Raw genomic sequence first — 20,581 nt, 5'->3', positions numbered from 1 at the left:
CCACCCAGCACCCAGCTGCGGCTTAATGCACCCAAATGCAGCATCCATGTGCCTGGGCATCAAGGGCGGAGGAGGGATGAAGCTGAGTGGACACAGCCAGGAATGGGACAGGCAGTGCCCCCAGCTGTCAGTGAGGATGAGGAGGCACAGACACCAGATAAGTGTGTCCTTGCCCTGCCAGGCTGCGCTATCCCGGGGGTGGGATTGGATGGGGTGGGTAGTCGGTGGCTCAGGGGGTGATTTCAGCCCAGTGCACAGCATCAGTGGGGCAGAGCAGACACTGCCCACTGCGGGCACCAGGAAAAGGGTGAGAAAGGCTCCTTGGGAACAAAGCCCCAAGGGAAAAAATCCACCTGGCGAGCAGAGAAGGATCTGACGAGTCCAATATGTTTATAGCGGTCTTCTCCCAAGGAGTAGCGTAAGGAAAACCTGCAGTCACAAGGGAAAATACTGTGAATGTTTCTGCCTGATGGAAATCATAGCCAGGTAAAGAGAGGGAGACGAAGGGAACCTTAAAGGGGGTCGGTGTCAGGTGCAGCAAGAATAACACACATATACCTCCCATAAGCCTGCCATTGAGTTTAGCATAAGGTACCCAGGCACAGGCACGAGCCCAGCACCCGCAGCAGGAGCAGAGCTCGCTTTCACCGCATCAGTATCTTCCTTTTGCTGCGAACAGCCCATTTAGTGACACTTAAATCTGCTAAACTGGGGTTTATGTGGAAGTGATTTTAGAGAGCACTGGAAACCCCGGGTTCCTTTTTCCATCTAACAACGTCTTTAGAAAGCAATTCTTCAAGCCTCCGTTTCCAAGGCCCTTCTAATGTCTGCAAATTATTGGTAAGAGTGGAACGGAGGCAGGCTGCCATCAGCTGTGATCACAACACCGTGCCCGGGCAACGAGCGGCCACCGCTGATGGTTCAGTAGAAACCATCGCTTTTAGGCAAGCTGCCACGGAAAGAAATTAGCATTTATACGATTATTGAGAACCACCGCAACCCCCAGGAATCAGCCTCTGCCTGGGTGTCAATTGTGTCCTGCCAAGGTCAGTATCTGCGCTGTAATAGGCACGGCCTCCAATAGCGGGAGCAGCTTAGTGTGGAAATGAGCGCCGCACGGCCAAAGTGTGTCATTATTATCAGGAAGACAACCTGCTCTCTGAAATCACATCTGCATCGGGGCGCGGGGGGCACCGAGCAGCTCGGGAAACAATGCCACAGGATGAGAACCTCACAGTTTGACTCTGGGAGGTGTTTCCCCATCACCATCCACCCCATCGCTCCTGTGATGCCACCCCTGGAAATCGGCTTTGGACGCTGCTTTGCTTGCAGCTGTGGCTTGATATTCTCCGGGAGCAGAGGGACGCGGTCCTTGTGGGGCACTTCCACTGGTTAAGTTGGAAGAGCCTACACGAGGGACGTGTTTCGGGGGGTACATTTCCTGTTCCAACAGGATTTTCCCTACCAGCAGCCCAGTCTAACGAAATGAAACATCTTCCCATGAGAAAAACCAGTCCCTGGAGCAGGGCTGGGACAAAGGGGAGCGATGGGCTTCTGCCAAGGGGAAACAGCAAAGGGAAGAACACTCCAACGGGACCAGACGTTCCATACTGACCCTGCCGAAAGCCTGCGTTTAGGGGGAGTTACAATGCCCGGCTTCGGAAACGGGGAAGCCCTTCCCTGCGGTGCTGTGCTCCTGGTAACAGCGCCGCGGGGTTGATGTGAGCAGGATCCGGGGGGGCTCAGTGCAAACACCGAGGAATTTCGTTGGCTCCGTTTCCCTCGGCTCCCCCCCGCCCAGGCTGCGCTTCCCCTTCGGCTCTGCAAGGGGGTGCAGGGAGCAGCGGCCTCTGGCCCTGGGGGCCGGGCAGGGGGTGACCCGGGACGTCCGGAGCAGGCAGGGACCCACCATGGACCCCGAGAGCCCGTCCCAGCCCCATCATGGGTGAAACCTCCCTCGTCACCCCTCATCCCGCTCCTCCAGCGGCAGTTTGGCCGCGGCTCTAGCGCTCGGGGTCGTTTTCCTACCGGTGCACCCATCCTGGGCTGCTCTCCCACTGGTTACCCATCGCATTTCATTCCTCCTGCACAGGTCCCAAGTTAAATGTCCTGTGTGTAAGCGGAGTCCATCGCAGGAACCCTTATGGACCACCTCGGTGGTGCCAGATCCCAAACCCCAGGTCACCCCTGCCAGGCTCACGGGGCCAGTCCCGCTCATCCCTTCACCATATCTCTGCCTGGCTTGTTACCAGAGCAGCACCGAGGCCCCACTGAGGTCCCAGTCTCCTCCCTGCCCCAGCGGCGTGCAGAGAATCATCCCCGCGGTACCGGGAGCAGCCTCTTCCCTCCGGACGGGAGCGGGACACGGCGCTCTGCCTCCGCCGGCCCAGCTCCATCCATCCACCTCCGGGGTCCCTGGTTTGCCACGCTGCCGGTTAACCCTAGGGCTGCTTCCCTGCAGGGCTGACTCGGGTCCCCATCCCTCCTCCTGCCTGCCCGGGGGAGCTCCGACCTGATCCCCATTCACTGGAGTGATGCCACCAGCCCTGAACACGAAAAGGAGCCTTTAAGTCCGGCGAGGATGGAGCTTTCAGCAGCTCCTGACTCCTAGAAAGGAGGGGACGTGCCCAAGGGATGGGGAAAGGAAAAGGGAGGGAAAAAATCAAATCAAACCAAATGAAATAAAATCCAATGCAACCGTCAGCCTTTTGAGGAAGACTCTGGAGCTGCGCTCAGATGATGCTCAGCAGCACACAGCACAGCACGGGTGTACCAACAGTGCCTGGAAACACCCGGGCAATGGGAACAGGCACCGGGGTCTCTGTTTGCAGCGCCTGTACCCCCGGCTGAGCAGACAGGGCTGTGTGTGAACCCCCGGGGGTCTCACTGATGGGTCACCTCCAGCCGCAGCGGCAGAGCACAGCCAGAGGGGCGGCAGGAGGCCCTCCCGATGACGGGCAGCCACGGAGGAAGGGGTTAAAATGCTCCTTTGAAGCAGGGAGGGAGAAACCAGGACAAAATCAGCTCAGGAATTCTGTGGGGAAACTGCAACTGGATAAAGGGCTGCAGGAAAAGTGGCCGGGCGCTTCGGGCCGGAGCTGTAGTGCACGCTGAGGTCTGAACTTGTTCAAGTCACCCCGCACCGCGGTCTTAGGGCTTAGAGAGGGGGGAACAAACTTTGAGAAACGGAATTGCTCCTTCTCGGGGCTTTTATCTTTCGTTTGAATTCCGTGGTCACCAAGAGCTCCAGGCGCTCCGCTCGGCGGCTCTGCCCGAAGGAACCGGGGAACGGACTGGGTTTGGGGACAGGACAAGAAGGGTCCGCTCCGGAGGTGCGGGACGTGACTGGCGCCCCACAGTGGGGCTCATCCCTTCCCGGAGCGGGGCCAGTCCCTCCCGGGGGTGCAGCGCAGCTCCGCCGGTCCCCATTCGTATGGATGGGTGCGGGTGGGCTGGCACCCACGCGGGGCACCCCGGGCCGACCCCGCGGCTCCCGCAGTGTGTGCGGGGTCGGCTCCGTGCTGCTGGTGCCGCACACACCCGGCGCTGCGCATCCCGAGCGTGTCCTCCCGCGCACGGATGCGGGGAGCTCTGGCTGCCGCCCGCCCCGTCGGATCGCCCCAAGGGGGAACGGGCAGGAGCCGCCGGCAGCACCTATGCCCCCCGGGGCGGGTACCCCCATACCCCTTCCTCTCGGATTGCAAACGGCCGTCAAAGAGCCCCTGGGAGCGGCGGGGATGGGCAGGACCCGGCCCCGGCCACTGCCCCCCGACGGGCGCCGGGCCCTGCCGCGGGGGGGCTCCAGCGCCACAGCCCGGGGCACGGGGAGCGCAGGGGGAGCCCCGGCCGGGCGCGCGGGCAGCCCCGAGGGGGCAATTCGTTATCGCAAAACCAACGAACAAACGAACAACGACCAAAGGAAAAGCCCAAACCCCAACCCCAAACCCCAACGGAAAACGAAGCACCAGCCCTAGAGGGACCCCGGCGCTGCGCGGGTCCCCGCCCGGGCCCGCACCCCGGCGGGAGCGGCTTGGGCGGGCGGCGGCGGCCCGGGGGCTCCGTCCCGCAGCCCGAGGGCCCGGGGCAACCCCGCTGCCTGCCCCGCAGCGGGGAACCGCCAGCGCTGCCCCCGGCTCCTGCCACCCGTCCGCGCCGTCGGGTCCGACTCCGCGCTGCGGCCGTCGCGCGGCTCCGGGGCTGGAGGCGGTGGATTCTGGGGGACACCCCCACGCCCCAGGGCTCTGTCTTGACCCCGCCCGCTCCGCGCCCCACGGGGCCCCGCAGGTACTTACGGGCTCGGCCGCTGGGCCGCTCGCAGCCGCTCCGGCGCGGCCCGGGGGCGTCCGGGCTTAAGAGCCGTCCGGCGGGCGCAGGACAATGGCCGGGAGGAGGGGGCCGGGGCCGGGGCGGGCGGCGGGAGGCGGGGAGGGGACGGGGCCGCCGCCGCCGCTCTCCCCCGCCGGGCGCGCTCGCTCCGCCCCCCCGCGTCTGGCGTAAACCCGGCTCCGGGCTAAAAGAAACGGCGAGCTACCGGCGCCCGGGGCTGGTGGCCGCCGCGCCTCGCCCGTGCCGGCGGCAGCGCCCGGCCCGGCCCGGCCCATCCCGTCCAGTCCCGTCCCGCCCCGCCATGTCGCTGAGCCCCAAGCACACGACGCCCTTCTCGGTCACCGACATCCTCAGCCCGATGGAGGAGAGCTACAAGAAGTTCGGCGGCATGGACGGGGCGGGCGGGCTGGGCGCGCCCCTCGGGCCCTACCGCCAGCCGCCGGTGCCCGCCGCCGCCGCTGTGCCGCAGCACGTCGTGACGGGCCCCACCGGGGCGGCCGCTTACCACATGCCTCACGGCGTCTCGCAGTTCCCGCACGGCGCCGTCGGGGGCTACTGCAACGGCGGGCTGGGCAACATGGGCGAGCTGCCCGCCTACCCCGAGGGGATGCGGAGCGGCGCGGCGGCGGGCGGCGGCTGGTACGGGGCCGGCGGCGACCCCCGGTACTCCAGCAGTAAGTGCGGGCGTGGGGCGGCGGAGCGGGGAGCGGGCGGGAGGGAGGGGGGGAGCCGCTGCCCTCGACGGGGCGGCCGCCGGCGCTGAGCCGCCCGTCCCGCTCAGTCTCCAGGTTCATGGGCCCGTCGGCGGGGATGAACGTGGCCGGGATGGGCGGCCTGAGCGGCATCGCCGAGGGCGCCAAGGCCATCGTGCCGCTGCACGCGGCCCCGCGGAGGAAGAGGAGGGTGCTCTTCTCGCAGGCGCAGGTCTACGAGCTGGAGCGGCGCTTCAAGCAGCAGAAGTACCTGTCTGCGCCCGAGCGGGAGCACTTGGCCAGCCTCATCCACCTCACCCCGACGCAGGTGAAGATCTGGTTCCAGAACCACCGCTACAAGATGAAGCGCCAGGCCAAGGACAAGGCGGCGGCCGCGCAGCAGCTGCACCCCGACGGCGGCCTCTGCCAGCAGCACTCCCCGCGCCGCGTCGCCGTGCCCGTGCTGGTGAAGGACGGCAAACCCTGCCCGCCGCCGGGCAGCGGCACCCCGGCCCCCGGGCAGCCCGCGCCCGCCCCCCCGGCCTCCGCGCCCGCCGCTCACCCGCACCCCGGCTCGCTGGGGCAGGCGGCAGACCTGGAGGAGCTGTCCCCCAGCCCGCCGGCGCTGCACGGCCCCCTGGCCCCTCTGGACTCGGCCGGCGTCGACTACAACGGCGGCATGGTCAGCCCCAACCTGCTCTACGGCAGGACGTGGTAATCCCTGGGTGTTCGTCCCTCCGCATCCCCCCGCCACCGCCCGCCGGGACAGGGCCCTCCCGGCGCTGCGGGGAGCCCCGACGGGGGCCCCGGGCCCGTCCCGCTCCTTCCCCGGCCTCGCTGCGCTGGTTTTTTTTTAAGACTCTCTGGGTTTTGGAGACCAGGGCCCGCAGAAGTGGGGGGGGGGGGGGAGCCCACGCGTGGGTCCGGTGCTGCGGGCGCGGGGCTGCGCCGTTACTTGCGGTGTGCGGGTGCGGACGCGTGTTTGTGCCTCCGTGTCCGGCCCGGTGTGCGCGGCCCGGGAGACCGGCCCCGACGGGGCGGCCGCTCGGCGGGGGGGGGGGAGGCCGGGGAGGAACCTGGGGATGGCGGGATCCCGCTCCCGGGGCAGCGGCAGCCCGAAGCGGGGCGGCCCCGGTGCGCGCACACCTGGACAGGGCCCGCGGACGCGAACAATAAATCCTGTGAAGCGCAGCGGTCTCGGCAGAGCTCATTTGTGAGGGTGCCCCCCCCCCGGAGCGCGATTCCAATGGGATGCGAGCGAAAGGGAACGGAGCGGTACCGGCGGGCAGAGCCGCGGCCGGAGCAGGGAATTAACCCAAACCCGGGCCGGGCAGCGGCGGAGGGCGCCCGGCGGAGGACGGGGTTGGACGGGGTTTAACGGGGCACGGCGTTTTCACCGTTGTGGTACCGGTCATTGCTCGGCGAGGGAGCGCCCGGCAGGGACGGGGCCGCCTCGGCCGCGGCGCTTCGTGAGCTTCCGACGAGCTGCAGAGACCCCCAGACCCCGTTATTCCCGGGGCCGGGCCCCCCGGGCCGGAGGAGGAAAGGCGGGGAGCGCTGGGACGGCGCGGGCGGCGGGGTCGGTCCCCGCGCCCCTTCCTCCGGGAATGCGGGAGCGGCGCTCGGAAGTTTCCGGCTTTTTTGGGGTTTATTTTTTCCTTTTATTTTATCTTTTCCCCCTTCTCCCCCCCCAGTCCCAATAAAAGGAAATCCCGCTCTCACGAGCCGCTCTTTCCTGCCCGGCGCACGCACGGACGCGGTTTGGCCGCCCCGGACATCCTCAAACCCCGTTCTCCCTCCCCTCTCTCAGCCGTCAAAGGGGTTCTGTTCCTGGGGGGCACCCGCTGACCCCCGGCCTCGCATGGGCTCCCCAGGGGCGGCCGCGCTGCTCGCGGGACGCTTCTGGGGCAGAAAAGGGGATTTCAGCCTCTGTGAGCCCACGGAGCCGCTCCCGGCCCCCGGGAGGGGAAGGGGAGATCCCCGCCGGTGCCCACCCGGTGCCGCTCCCTCGGGGGCCCCCCGCGGTTCATCCCCTTCCCCGGCCGTGCTTGCCTGGAGCGTTTCTCCCTGCTGGTTCCCACGTAGGCGGCTTGAGGGGTGCATGTGGGAAGGGGATGGGTCTGGGGCCGGGGCAGGGGGTGAGTGAGGCCCCCTTCAACCCTGCTAAAACAAAGGGGATGGCCCAGGCTCAGCTCCAGCGTGGAAAACGTAGGGATGTGCAGGCAGAGCAGGTTGAGGATGCCACCGGGATCCTGGCCACAAGGGCCATCTCCAGTACCACGCAGAGGCAGCCAGAGCAGGGATGGTGATGCTCCCCAGTCAGGGCCCGCATCCCACCCCTGTGCCAAGGAGCAGAGGAACCACAGCATTGCTCCGAGCCTTGGGGTGGGCTCCACATCTCGCAGGGCTGAGGAGCCAGCTCGGAGGCTTGAAGCAGCCAAGGGGTGAAGAACTGGGTAAGGGACAACCCCTTCCCATAGCAACCCCCTAGACCCTTTATCCAGCCCCGTTTCCATACCCCCAAACACAGGCAACAAGAGACAAAACCCCCCAGCCCCCAGGTCCTTCCTCCTCCCTCCAGCCCCATGCTCAACCATCATAGTTACATGAAAATCCGCATTTGCTGCTGGTTTTATCTTGCTCAAAAAATAAAAATGACTTTTTTGAGTCCCAAACACCCTCCTGGCCAAGGGAGGCCATGGCCCAGGGCTGACGCTCCCAGCTCCGGGCAGGATGGAACTCTCTGCATTACAATGAAGAATTCTGCTCCACCCTCGGTCACTTGAAAATAAAGAACCCGGTTTCATGCTTTCTTCCTCCCAAGGTTACATTGATCCCATCTTTTTCCTCGTTGCTGGTGATTAACATCAGGAACCTCGAAGGACAGGGCTGGAAAACCACTCCAGAGCTGGGGAGCTGACCGATTTCTATGGGACAAGTCCCAGCGTGGCACATGGGAAAGGTGGTACAGTGGCATTAATGCTGCTCAGCTAATCCCAGAGTTTGGTTTTGGGTTAATCAAAAGGTTAAATGCTGTTGGAATTATTTCCCAAGAAATGACTACGAAGATGCTCAGGCAGGTCCAGAGCACAGATCCGCAGCCACGGTGGAGGGGTTGGAAATGAACCACTCGCTCCTGCTCCCCGTTTCAAAAGCCACTTTATAAAGCAAATAAAAATAAGCACTGATTTGGTACAGCCACACGGAACCCCTACAAAGAGGGCTAAAACCAAAGGGGAACGCGGGCCTGCGCAGCTCCTTTACCTCGCACCCCAACCCAGCCCAGTCCGCACGCCCTGCTGGGACAGAACAGTCAGAACCAGGCACCAATGTAAAAGTTGAAATGTTTTACTTCAAAGTCTCCCCACAAAAAAATCTCCTCTCTCTGTGAGACACTGGAGGAAGCATCCGAGGAGGAACAGCGGTGCCCAGGTGCCTTAACCCCATCCCCTCTCTAGGTGCCCCGCACGACCCCGGGGCTGATTCCAGGCTCCCGTGTGTGCAGCCAAGGATGGCTGGAGCTGAGGGCAGCACAGCGGGATGGGGATAAGGAATTCCCACCTCCTCCAGCATCTCACAAGCAGAGCAAGTTCAGGGCGCTCGCACTCCGCAACCCGCTATTCCCAAGCGACACAGCTCCCACAAAGGAAAAATCATCATCAGTTGGGTACGAAATGTGCACGTTTAAACAAGTTTAAAAACTACAGGGATGGTTTCATCGGGATTCTCTCTTCTCCCCCCCCCTCCCCAGATAATAAAAGAACAGAACAAAAAGCCTGGACACTTTGTGGTTAAAAAGGAAGTCGCCAGGAGCTAATTCCAGCCGTATCTTCCCGAGGGAGGCGGCAGCGGGTAGGGCCTCCCGGGGCCATAGGCCTGCAAGCAAACAAACAAAAGCAAGCATTTATTTTTTGGATTAACACGGTGGTAAACAAGGTCCATGGAGCATGGCCCACACAAGGGACACAATAAACCCTGCACGGGAAGGTGCCCAACGCTCCCGACGGCAGCGCTTCCCTGGGAAGACAAGCTTGGACTTCCCCGAGCACAGAAACCAGTACATTAAAGCCACATCTATGCACATACACACACACACACACACATATATACAGACATATATATACACAGACATGTATCACCATGCATGCCCCTGAAGGGCAGATCTGAAATGAAATTTTCCAATTCCTACCGAAAACGTGGCTTTGCTCCACGCACTCTTTATGCTTTACAGAGAGCAAGGATGCAAATGTCATGTTGCGAGTTACAGCATCGCTGAGATTCATGATTCCCACCATGAATACTTCGTCGAGGAAAAATGCCCCTCAAGTGCCACCTTCCTGTTCTAATGGTGAGCAGTGTGATGCTAAAGCAGGGCGGGTATTTTTACAAGTAAGTATTTTTAGGAAAAATAGAATTAAAATAGCTGTATTTGTTACAGAAGCAGCATTTTCCAGAACTCACTCATTCGAAACAATAGGTGAAAGATGCCGAAATCCCACCTTGGAAATCACTCCAGTATATCTGTGTATTTAAATTGAGATGAGGCATTCTGTACACTGAATCCAGTGAAAAATTGCATCGAGTTCCTTTGAAACATTTATAATGGTTGCAAAACCTGACGCATTGCAGGAAGGGCATTCAATGGATGCACTAACGGCAGCGATGGGGCTTTGTGTCCTCCCAGGAGTTTTTTGGTGTTTGGGGAAGAGGGGCTTCCTTTCATTCCTTCTAAAGGGAAATCCATCCTTACTCTCTCCAACGGGGGCTCGGTGATAAGCAGGGAAACTGGAGTGGTTTGCTTCAGCCTGCTCCGGACAGAAACCCATGTGGTGCACCCAAAAGCACTGTGTGGAATACGCTGCTTCTGCCATCAGGAAGGTTTTATCTTTGTTTTCAGGCCTAACTGTGAGCACTTTCAATAGGAAACAAGCTCCAAGCCCTTCCAGTTCCACACAACCCCAGCGCAGCAGTGCAATCCAGCCACACAAGGCCTTTATCTGGCCCTTCAGTTGCTGCTGCAGCCTAAAATCAAGATGTCAAACACCTGCACAACGCCATCAAGTTTATCTTTAGGTTCTGTGGAGGAGCTGGAGGCCGCCAGCAAACCCCCCCTTCACCACAGAGCAACCCATATCCATGGCAGTTGCATTAATTTCGTAAGCACTTTGTAGCAGCGCGTTTATTAACCTCTTCAGACCATGTTCTGTACGCTGTAAAAAAAGAATTCAGAGGTGAAAGGGACCAAAGATAATTATTTATGCTGCTACGTGTCACCACTTCCACTTGAATCCCTTTTCAAGGCTTTAAAGCTTTGAAACGTACAGGCAGCAATGCTAGATTCAATTATTGGGTTTGCACCCAAAACCCTTTAAGGGAGCTTCTAATTCTGCTGCAGCGCTGCCGGCCCGCAGGAAATAATGACATCTGACAGTTCATTTAAAACCAACATGGAAAAGGAGAGAAAAAAGGCAACAAAAAAATAAAGGAAATAAAAACCAGGTGGAAACCAGCAGAAATGCAAAGGGGAATTTAAGGAAGCGAATTTACTTGAGCCGAGAGATTTGTCCTTAACATTCATATTCACACACATGATGGTACAAGCTGTGGTCCCTACCCAGATTCAAACTTCATTTCATGATCCAGCAGACGTGTCCCGTGCTCGTGACAAGTGAATTAGGCTTTGGACACAACTGCAGTATGTCCAAAAGGCTCCTATTTAATCATTCAGGTTGCAAATAGCCAGAAAACAGCAAGGGCTGAGGTTTTCCATCACTGGCAGGCTGCAGACATCCACGATGCTCCGAGACCCTGTGGTTAGGAGGCTGCTTTCCCCTTTCCTAAGAGAGGTGCCCTCCCCAAGCCCCTGCTGCAAACATCCTTGGGAGACAATTTCTGTTCTCCTTTGTGATTCCAGCTGTAGCTGTTAACACAAAGATTTAAGGTCGGGAATGAACTAGTTTGAGCACTGATTCCCTTTGCAAATATCTACCTACGCTACCAGGATAAAGGCTAGAGCAGAGAACAGTGCAGCACACAGACTTTTTCAAGTGTCTATTTTCCAACCCTAATTAAATACCACCCAGGCTCCACCAGCATCAAAATCCTCTGCTGATTTTCCTCCATCATTACAGCAGCCCCTGTTATGGGTTACTGCAATTATGCATTTTATTCCTCGAGTGTTTTGGGTAAACCAGTGTAGCACAAAATGAAAGGGTTTTGAATCATAGAATAGTTTGGGTTGAAAAGGACTTTCAAAGGTCATTGAAAACTGATCCCATCAATATGCCTCATCCAAATTAGAAATATACCTTAAAAAACCCCTCTGGGGACTAGCTGGGCAGCACAAAAAGGATTCAGTGTTTCCCCATTAAGCCTAATGTGATCGTAAGCCACACTGCCTAGTTTTGCTTACAACCAAAACCACCTCTGGAAGGATTTATGCTGCTAATGCTCCCTGCTATCCCTGGAGCAAGCATGCACAGTGGTATACTGGCCTCTTTCCCCCCTGTTTCTTGCTGCAGCACCAACCTGACAACTGAAGGAGCCCTAGACAATCTGTACTCCAGCCTTAACAGCCTTTGCACTAAAAGCGCTCCAGGGTAGGAGCTGGGGGTAGAAAGGACCTCGCTGCTGCTGAAAGGGCTCAGCTGAACAGGAGTTTCTGAGCTGGGAGCGCTGGGCAGGCTGCTGGCTGCTGCAGAGCCTTTCAGCAGCCCCGAGTAATCCTGCACCCACAGACAATGCTGAGCCTCTGGGCTGCTGCTGCTGGGCTTGGGGCCTGACGAGCTCAACCACAGAGAGAAGGGCTCTGCAAAAACCTTCCCCAGCAAAGGCCAAAGGCTCTTCCCTCCCAGACTTGGTTTGACAGCGCTTGTTTTCACTGCAATAGCTGCCTTAAACCCCGCACACCGTAACAACGTCGCTGTGCAGAGGCGGCTGTGATACAGTGCTGGGACCCACAGCCAGAATAGAAAAGACCTACAGCAGACAAAGCAGCAGAGAAGTGGTAAAAACACAAGAAGACTTCCACATGTGCCATATGACATCGGTATTTAAAGGAACTGCACCTGCAGGCTTTGCTGCCTAAGCAAAGGACACTGGGATCTTACCCATTGCACATACAGCAGCACAGAATTTATACCCACACGAATGTGACTATAATGCTGCCACTGGCATGGAGAAACACCCCAGAAATCAAGCACCACGTTTGAGTGCGTGGTGCTGCACTTTGTAACACACATTTCTGTGTAGAAGGGAGATGGGCAGACTGGGAAGAAGAAAAACTGGGAGTGTAGACGAAAAAGTGACCTGGCTTGAGCTAAGATGGGAACCAGGTCCCATCAGAAGGCAAATTTCAAACAGTTTGTGCCTCAGTTTCCATTAAAAGGATTAGGAAATAGCGTTACCAAGCAGCTGAGTGCTCTTCCTCCTCTTTCCACATTACTGGCCAGTAACCTTCCCACCACCAAGTGGTAATTCTGACTTACACAAAGAGCAGCAGAACTTAACGTTTACTATAGATACCCGAGATTTATTTTAAACTAGCACACAGCACTGTAAATACTCACATTTCTAATACAAGAGTATATGCAGATTATGCTTTTACTGGGAACACACACAATCACATAGGCAGAATCATCTGCTGCTTTCAAGGAGCATTTTCATTCTACGGCACTTTCATAAGCTGATGGCAAAGTCACCTGGAATTCTGGATGAGGTTCTCCTACCACGTTCCCTTGCTTTCATTTAACCAAAGCTATTTTCACATGTACTTTCACAGACATGCTTATTTCTCTGGCTGCTAGTACCTAACATTTGCTTTTAAGTAGTTTTTCAGCTAAGAGAAAACCAATAAGCATTTGAGGAGGGAAATTAATGAAGTCAGAAGAATCTATATTTTAAACATACTGTGGAGAAACTTGGAGAATCCCCAGAATACTGTAGTGGATAGACTTCCTTACAGAAGAGGAAGACTCTGATTGAAATACTTGCCTTCCCATCATATTTTCTGAGCCTATAAGAGCTATGTGACTTGCTTGGGTGTTTGTTCTACTTGCAATGAAAAGCACTGGTGCCCAGTGATGACATGAGCCTCTTGCAGGGATACATGTGGAAGCGCTGGACACAGCTGGGACGTTACCTGTGAGCTTTCACTGGCTCCTGGGCTAAAACCAGCTCGGGAATGGCCACCTCCACCCCAGTCACTCTCCGCAGCCACACACAATGGAAGCCTTACTCAGGAGGAGAACACCACATACAGAACGGGACAAAGCTTTCCTACCTGTCTGCCCCTGTCCATGCGATCTTCGGGTCTCTGTGGGTAGCCCATGGGTCCGCCCAGCCCCTGGTACTGGCTCGGCTGGAACTGGTTTTGGGATTGCAGCATGCGGTTCCAGGGGAGGAGAGGAGCAGCCCCAGCAGATCTGTGCAGAGAGGAAACACAGCGTGTGAGCTGGGCTCCGGGAGAGTTCCGCACCACAGACCCGGATTTCTACGGTCTCATACACTAAATGATTTGTCTCCGAGCTCAGCACTGTCACACCCAGCTATGCCTGCAGCGGTACTGCAGACAGCCAAGCTGCTGGGGATAGATCAGGGAGGGGGCATCTCTTCCAGGATTCTCCTACTGAAAGGCTACTCTTGCGCACTGCTTCCTCCATCCCAGTTTAAAAGCCACAGCCCCAGGTACCACCGCACGCAGCAAGTGCAACGTTACAAATTCCTTGGGAGGATTCAGTCCACCTTTTTATTTGCTGAGGGGCAAATTCAGCAGTTCACCCGCACCGCTCCCGAGCGGGGATTAAACCCCAGAGCTCCCCACGTTGCCTGACCGCAACACGCCATCCAGAGAGCAAACATGTGCGATCCAGGAGAATGAGGCTTTCTTTTCTAAACGTCCAGGCTCCTTCTGGGAGTCCATTCTTTCTAGTTAATTGCAGGTTGCAAATGAATTCTTACTGCGAGTATTCTGAATCTAGGGTAGGGGCCTTGGCTGCTTTTTCCCATCCATTATTCTGCTCAATATGTCAGAAGGTCTGATCGGGAAGAAACCTTTTCAAGTTCTATTGATGCCGTTTTCAATTGACCACGGTGACCTAGCAACATAAGCACTAATTGGCATGGACTGACTGACATTTGGTGTACAGTTTATATGGGAACGCAAATTCAACATCCATTATAAGCTAGTTTGCCACCCTAGATTACTGACAGCAAGAAATGTTTTAATTGCCTTCAAGCACCTATTCTAACATTACAATTATGAAGCAACAGGTATAATACAGCAAATCATTGTTTGGCATAAAATATTTGGAAAAATGATATAGGCATGATATAGTCTTTAAAGCTGAGCGCGGGTAAGGGTACAACTCTTGTCAGAATTCATGTTTTGCAGCACAATCTGTTGTTGTAAAGGGAAAAAACACTGGATAGTGGAGCCAGTTAATCTCTCCTGACCCCTGCTTAAGAGGGAGTCATCTGAGCAGTGTGTGACCAGCGTGCCGGGAGGCAGGAATAGCAGAGAGCATGAGCACTGTGGTTTGTATCTACCTGCTGCTCCGCTGAACCGAGTTATTTCTCTGTGTGTCTGCAAAGAGCCTCTGCCTACATTTACTGCATTAAACAGGCAGGACTTCCACCCTGGAGGAGTCATCCCTACCCAGAGGCTGATCTGTTCTTTCATGCACACAGGAGGTTGAGGGAGGAGGTTTGGCTTTCCTGCCCAAGGGAGGGTTCACAGCTCCACAAACAGAGCTCTGAGCAGCGGAGGAAGCGATGCTGGGAGAGGAAGGACTTGCAAACACATGTTTCATCAGCAGGAACAGAGGCAAAGTTGGAATCACAAGGCAGGTACAGATTAAACCGAATGAAAACAGGCATTTGGACCTGAAGCTTTCCGGTTTTGGATGCAAATTGCTTCTGGTTTCATACTCAGCTGCTCCATTGGGTCCCATTAAGACCTGCCTGAACTTAAAGAAGGCAAAGGAAACTCCTACCATCTCGAGAAACAAAACAGCTCAATTCCTGCTTATAAAGTATGAGTCTTACCTGATAAACATGCAGCTGGTAAATGTGATGTGCAATACAAGCACTAAAACCCAACAGGCACAAAAGCCAAGTGGCAACACTGAACTGTGAGGTTTTATTTTTAGCTTCAGAGGCATGTCCAGAAACGCACGCTGAATCATTCATTAGGAGGGGCAGCACTGCGTCTGAAGTTAACAGCACATTAAACCTGCAGGGGCTAAACACTCGAACCCGGTGTTTTAACAATAATACGCTTTTTGAGTGGGCATTTTGAGCACTCGCTTCTTTTCCTCCCATTATTCCTAGAAAACAGCACACCTGAGGATGAGTACACTGCTCAGCCGCAAGGAAAACTACAGGGAATCACCCCTGTGGCTCCAGCTCTAGGACTCTTCCGTCTCTACAACGCTGCTAACGCGCTTGTGACAAACACCCTCAGCGACTGATGGTCACAGGCCAACACATGCTACATGCCTGGCACGAGGCAGCTTGACACAGATTTCATTTGACACCAATACGTATTTGGCACAGAGTTTAACTTTCTATTAAAGTGCTGCTTAGTAAAAAATCGGGGTATTTAACAAGTGAAACACTTAAACACTAGTATCATTTTTATGTAGGGGCATTTTTTGCTTTGAGACCATGTGAGAGAGTGAAACTAGAGATTTTCAGTTAGAACCATCAAATATTCCCTTCATCAGGGCCTGTAGGGACAGGCCAAGGGGAATGGCTTGAACCTGCCAGAACAGGGGAGACTGAGCTGAGCTCTTAGGCAGAAGCTCTTCCCTGTGAGGGTGCTGAGGCGCTGGCACAGGGTGCCCAGAGAAGCTGTGGCTGCCCCATCCCTGGCAGTGTTCAAGGCCAGGTTGGACACAGGGGCTTGGAGCAAGCTGCTCCAGTGGAAGGGGTCCATGCCCGTGGCAGGGGTTGGAACTGGGTGAGCTTAAAGGTCCCTTCCAGCCCAACCCAGGCTGGGGTTCAGTGATTCTAGTTCAGTGTGCAGCAGGTAAAATAAAATTGGTACTTCACCACTCTCACAGGGAAGAACTTCCTTATATCTAACCTAAACCTCCCTGTTTCAGTTTGAACACATCACCCCTGGTCCTATCACTCCAGTCCCTAATGAAGAGTCCCTCTCCAGCATCCCTGTAGCCCCCTTCAGACACTGGAAGCTGTTCCGAGGTCTCCATGCAGCTCCTCTTCTCCCAGCTGAACAGACCCACCTTTCTCAGCCCATAATTGCACCGCTAAGTTTAAAAGTACGAAAACTTATGCAGCAGATAAATCATCTGCACTGTGAAGAAGCAGCTTTACACTCCTGGGTTTCTTCTACCTGTGAAGCAATGGCTAGTTTAGCCCCAGCTGCAATGCTCCATCCCTGAAACAGCACAGAGGCTCAAAGCTCTCCTGGTAAAGACAGGGCTCCCTGCTTATCCCTTGCTTGATGTCACAAATCCGGCAGCCTCCTGCCAACCCACGTCACCTGAAAGGCTGGAGCAGGGGCTGGCCTCTCCCTTGGTTACCTTCTTCCTGGGAGCAGAACTGGTGGAGAACTGAAGTTCCTTGCTGCTCCTGGGCACCTGCAGCTGCAGCAGCAAGTGGGGACAGCCTTGAGGGTAGCCCTATGGGAAACCAGCAGCTCCCAGGGAATTAACTGGGAAGCTGAAAACCTCTCAGGGGCTTGGTTCAACAGGTTCAGCCGTTTCTCCTGCACCAAGACTGCCTGTGTTTAAACATATGCTTAAGTCTCTGTGCTTGTCTCTGTACGGCAACTAACTCAACATCAGCCCTAAGCATGTTTGATTTGAAGCTCAAATCAAATAGATGCTTAGGGCTGATGTTGAGTGAGTTAGGCTTGTTTCCGAAATCAAACATGTTTCCAAGAATGTGGCAAAATTACCCATCCCCAGCACCAAAACTGGCAGCTTTGTGGTTTTCATAAACTACGCGGGTGTAACAAAGCACAAACAGGGAGTTCTGCTGCTGTCATCGAAAGCTAGCACAGCTTTCCCCAAGCTCCTCCAAGGCATGCTTTCTGGGTGATGATGACACATCTTCACTTTAAAGTCACCTCAGGGGACACCAGTTTCCTCCTCAGGTTTGGGAGCTGAACATCGAGGTCAGTGCCACAGCACTACAAGCAGACAAACGCTGTCTGCAAAACTGCTCCAAAGGACTTGGGCGGTGTGTGGTCACCTCTGAAAGTATCCCCACAAGCCAAGCACAGTAACTTTATGATAGGATTCAGATGACAGGGACAGTCAATTACTGCAATTGTAATAAAAATGTGTGTTTTGAGTGAGAAACACACAATTTCTGGCAGCCATAAGTTCTTTATATGTGAATTGAGAACCTCCTCCACCCTGCAAAACCAAACAGCCTGTACATGACAGCAGCACAGCCCTGTTAAAGTAATGGCAAGTTACAGACCTGCAGCAGTACTTCACATCACAATACTCTGCAAATTGGATTTAATTAAGGTGTGGGAATAGCAATTCCCACGGACAAAGTAACATTAAAGTTTGTAATGCACGAGTCATTTATAATGCAATAGTCCACATTGATGTGGCACAGGGGAAGGGAGCCGGACGTGTTTCAATAGGGATCAAAATGGTTGCCATGGAAAGTGTGACTGTGGAGAGCTCAATAAATTCTCCCAAAGCTCATATTTTCTATGGTTAATACTTGCAAATAAACCCATGGAAAAAAAAAAGAGTTGTGAAACTTCAAAGATTTCACATTCCCTCTCATTCTGCCACAAACATAAATAAATATCATTATTCATAGCTTCCACAGGTACTCTGGAGTTTATAAAGTCCATCTGACTTAAGGACATACAACCTATCAATGAAGGAACGCATGTAAAACATCCCTTATTATCAAACCATGTCACATTCCTTCTATTCGATGGCACTTATTGGGCTGCAGATTCCATAATCCTTCCCTGAGTCCCTTCTGCATTTAATTCAGTTCAGTCTTAAGTAGTTAAAGAAACTGTTTTCAGTGGCAACTAATAACTACTGACCTACAGTGACACTGCCCTACAATAGGCTTGTCAGGCCTGAAAAACTTGTACCAAAGAAGCTGATTAGGACTTCAAGAGGTTTGTAGCAAGAATCAATGGCTCGTCTGTACTAATGCTGCGGCTGCGGCACAGAAATGATAAAAGTGGAACACCATTAGTTATGCCTCATTAAGCTCCACAGCCCTCCTAAAAAGAAATTTGTTTAGCCTGTCCAAAATCTAATGCAGTTTTAAGCTCTCTGTGTTCAATTTCATAGTATCTCAAAAGCTTCAATAAGATAAAGGCCAAAGAACCAAGAACGGTACCAAAGCACCAACAGTAAAGTTAATTTTGAAGTCTGAGTTTTAATGGAAAGTGTTTCTGCCTTCTTTTTTCGCCATACAAAGTACTCGAGCCTTTTAAAGGATGAACAGCACACAGTGCAGTCACAAAACAGAAATAAACCATGGACATTCATTAACTAAAATAAAACCTGCTGTACAGCAGCATTGCAACAAATTAAACAACAAAGTTCAAAACAAAGATGGGAAAAAAGCCTGGTGGAACCATGGACGTTCTCCTGGCTGCATTTTACACAGCATCCATCCCTCCTGCCTTACCTTTGTGGTGTCTGCTGGAACAGGGGCGTAGGACCTCGCCAAGCCTCCTGGGGTCTAAGATCTAGAGGGTAAAACAAGGTGTTGAAAGAAACCAGAGTGAGTACACTTAAAGAACAGCGTTCCGCTTGCTCTTACATGTGGCTGAGAACTTGTGCCCTTGTGTGCACAAGTGGCAAGCTTTGTATTTATTAATAAAAGGCAACTTATTCTTTGGGTATGGCCAGTAAGCTTCATGCTAATAGAGGAATGAATTTTAACTGCTAGAACTGGCATTGGCTAATGCTTGTTCCTCCCACAGGTACCTTCTCTTGAAGGCTGACAATGAAAACCCATCCCTGTTACTATAACAAGTGAAGACTTCACTTGATACTAACATTTTTTATCGGTACAGTCATCACTCCACTATATGAGAAAATACAGCCCCATAGACACACATCATCACAGCACACTGTGCTTGTGAGCCACAAATACGTAATACTCAATATATGGTTAGGCTAAGCTTTGCTATAAAGCAAAGTAAAAGAGTGACCAGAGTATGTAAAAATGAACAGTTCCACTTTATCCACATTTAAATACATACACAGTTAGATTTAGGATGTATTTAAAGATAGTAACAAATGCTTACAAGTTAAGCTAGACAATGATAATGTCGTAATAAAAATCTGTTACTGATCCCTTGGAGAATGTAATCAGACCGAAATAAACCCTTGAGGGTAAAATCTTGGCCAGAGACCTAACCCTGCAGTTGGAAGAAACTGCAGAGAAAAAGACCACCCACTTCTCAATTGTTTCTTGTGCCCAAAGTGACTCTTCACAAAGACACGGCACTGCTGTAACAGGACACGCAATTAAACACTTGTTGTTCCTCTAAACAAACTGCTCCGTAAACAGGATAAAAGACACAGCCCATCAATAGCTCCCGCTCAGCCCCAGCACTCAGAGCAGCTGTCAATCAAAAGCCTCCGTTTCAGTGACACCTTTGATTGTTTTCAATGGTGTTTAAGCGTGACCTAATTTCAACAGCTGGCTCCAGAAGCTGGCTAATGGACACGCTGCGGTGGGACAGTAACGCCCTGTTCAGCTGCCAATACCCCAGTCACTAAAGCTCTGCAGTGATTTGGGAGAAAAGGGGGAATAAAAGCCCCAGAGGGAGAAGCTGTGCCTCTCTCCTGACTCCGGCTGGATTGTCTGCAGGCTGCGATGGCCTGACCTGGGCAGAAACCTCTCACAGCAGCACTTGAGCAGAGCTAATCCAGCCCAGCAATGGATTGAGTCCAGAGGGATTTTACCTGTTTATTAAACATTATATGTATATACACACAGCAACCAACAGATACACCTCTCTCAGCATATACCTCTTTATGTGTGTATATATATATATATATATATGTGCATATACACATACAGTTACCAACTGATGCTTGTAATCAGGTATAATCAGTTATTTCCTACACATTACAACCCAACCAGTCTAAAGCACTGCAAGGACTACAGATGGGTGTGTGGCACTTTTATACTGATCAGCCTGTGAGCTGTGAGGACTTTTACATGCATGAACAAGCTGTACTGACACGATGCTTTAGGGATGCTGTTTGCTTTTGAATACAAGAGGAGTGCAACAGGAGAAAGCCCCCGGCCCCTAACGCTGTACTGAACCGCTCTGGGGGGGGAAAAGCAATTCAGACACAAGATTAAACTAAAGCTTAAAATAAAGTATAAAGAATAAATATTAAAATAATTAGTTAAAACATTTGGTTAAGGCCAAGCGTGTCACTTTTTTCAATCAGAAAATATCCTTAGATTACTTTATTTCTAGTAATTTCTAAGTCTCAGACACCAGCACTGCAGAAATACATGTAATACAGAAGAACTGAGTCCTACTAAGAATGTTTTCAGATGCACCCCCTCCATCTGCT

General features: G+C 53.8%; 2 protein-coding genes across 2 annotated transcripts in view; one reads left to right on the top strand and one right to left on the bottom strand.

The window, feature by feature from the left end:
- The first annotated feature begins 4,627 nt into the window (after nt 1-4,627).
- NKX2-4 (NK2 homeobox 4) lies at nt 4,628-5,736 on the top strand. The gene is made up of 3 exons (XM_062607775.1): nt 4,628-5,000; nt 5,108-5,571; nt 5,605-5,736. Exons 1-3 carry the CDS (start codon nt 4,628-4,630, stop codon nt 5,734-5,736), a joined length of 969 nt encoding a protein of 322 aa, XP_062463759.1.
- A 3,020-nt stretch (nt 5,737-8,756) lies between these two features.
- The window catches only part of XRN2 (5'-3' exoribonuclease 2), a 50,301-nt gene continuing 38,476 nt past the window's right edge, over nt 8,757-20,581 (bottom strand). Inside the window, exons 28-30 of the mRNA XM_062608378.1 lie at nt 18,666-18,726; nt 13,300-13,441; nt 8,757-8,894 (exon numbers count right to left, since the gene is read on the bottom strand). Of these exons, the coding sequence (XP_062464362.1) occupies nt 8,832-8,894; nt 13,300-13,441; nt 18,666-18,726 (266 nt within the window). The 3' untranslated portion in view covers nt 8,757-8,831. The remainder of the gene's footprint in view (nt 8,895-13,299; nt 13,442-18,665; nt 18,727-20,581) is intronic.

Source organism: Pezoporus occidentalis, unplaced genomic scaffold (genome assembly GCF_034315485.1).
Source record: "Pezoporus occidentalis ecotype Australia unplaced genomic scaffold, CSIRO_AGI_Poc_V1 ctg10, whole genome shotgun sequence".
Classification (NCBI taxonomy): Eukaryota; Metazoa; Chordata; class Aves; order Psittaciformes; family Psittacidae; genus Pezoporus; species Pezoporus occidentalis.
This window is presented reverse-complemented; position numbering and strand designations above follow the sequence as displayed.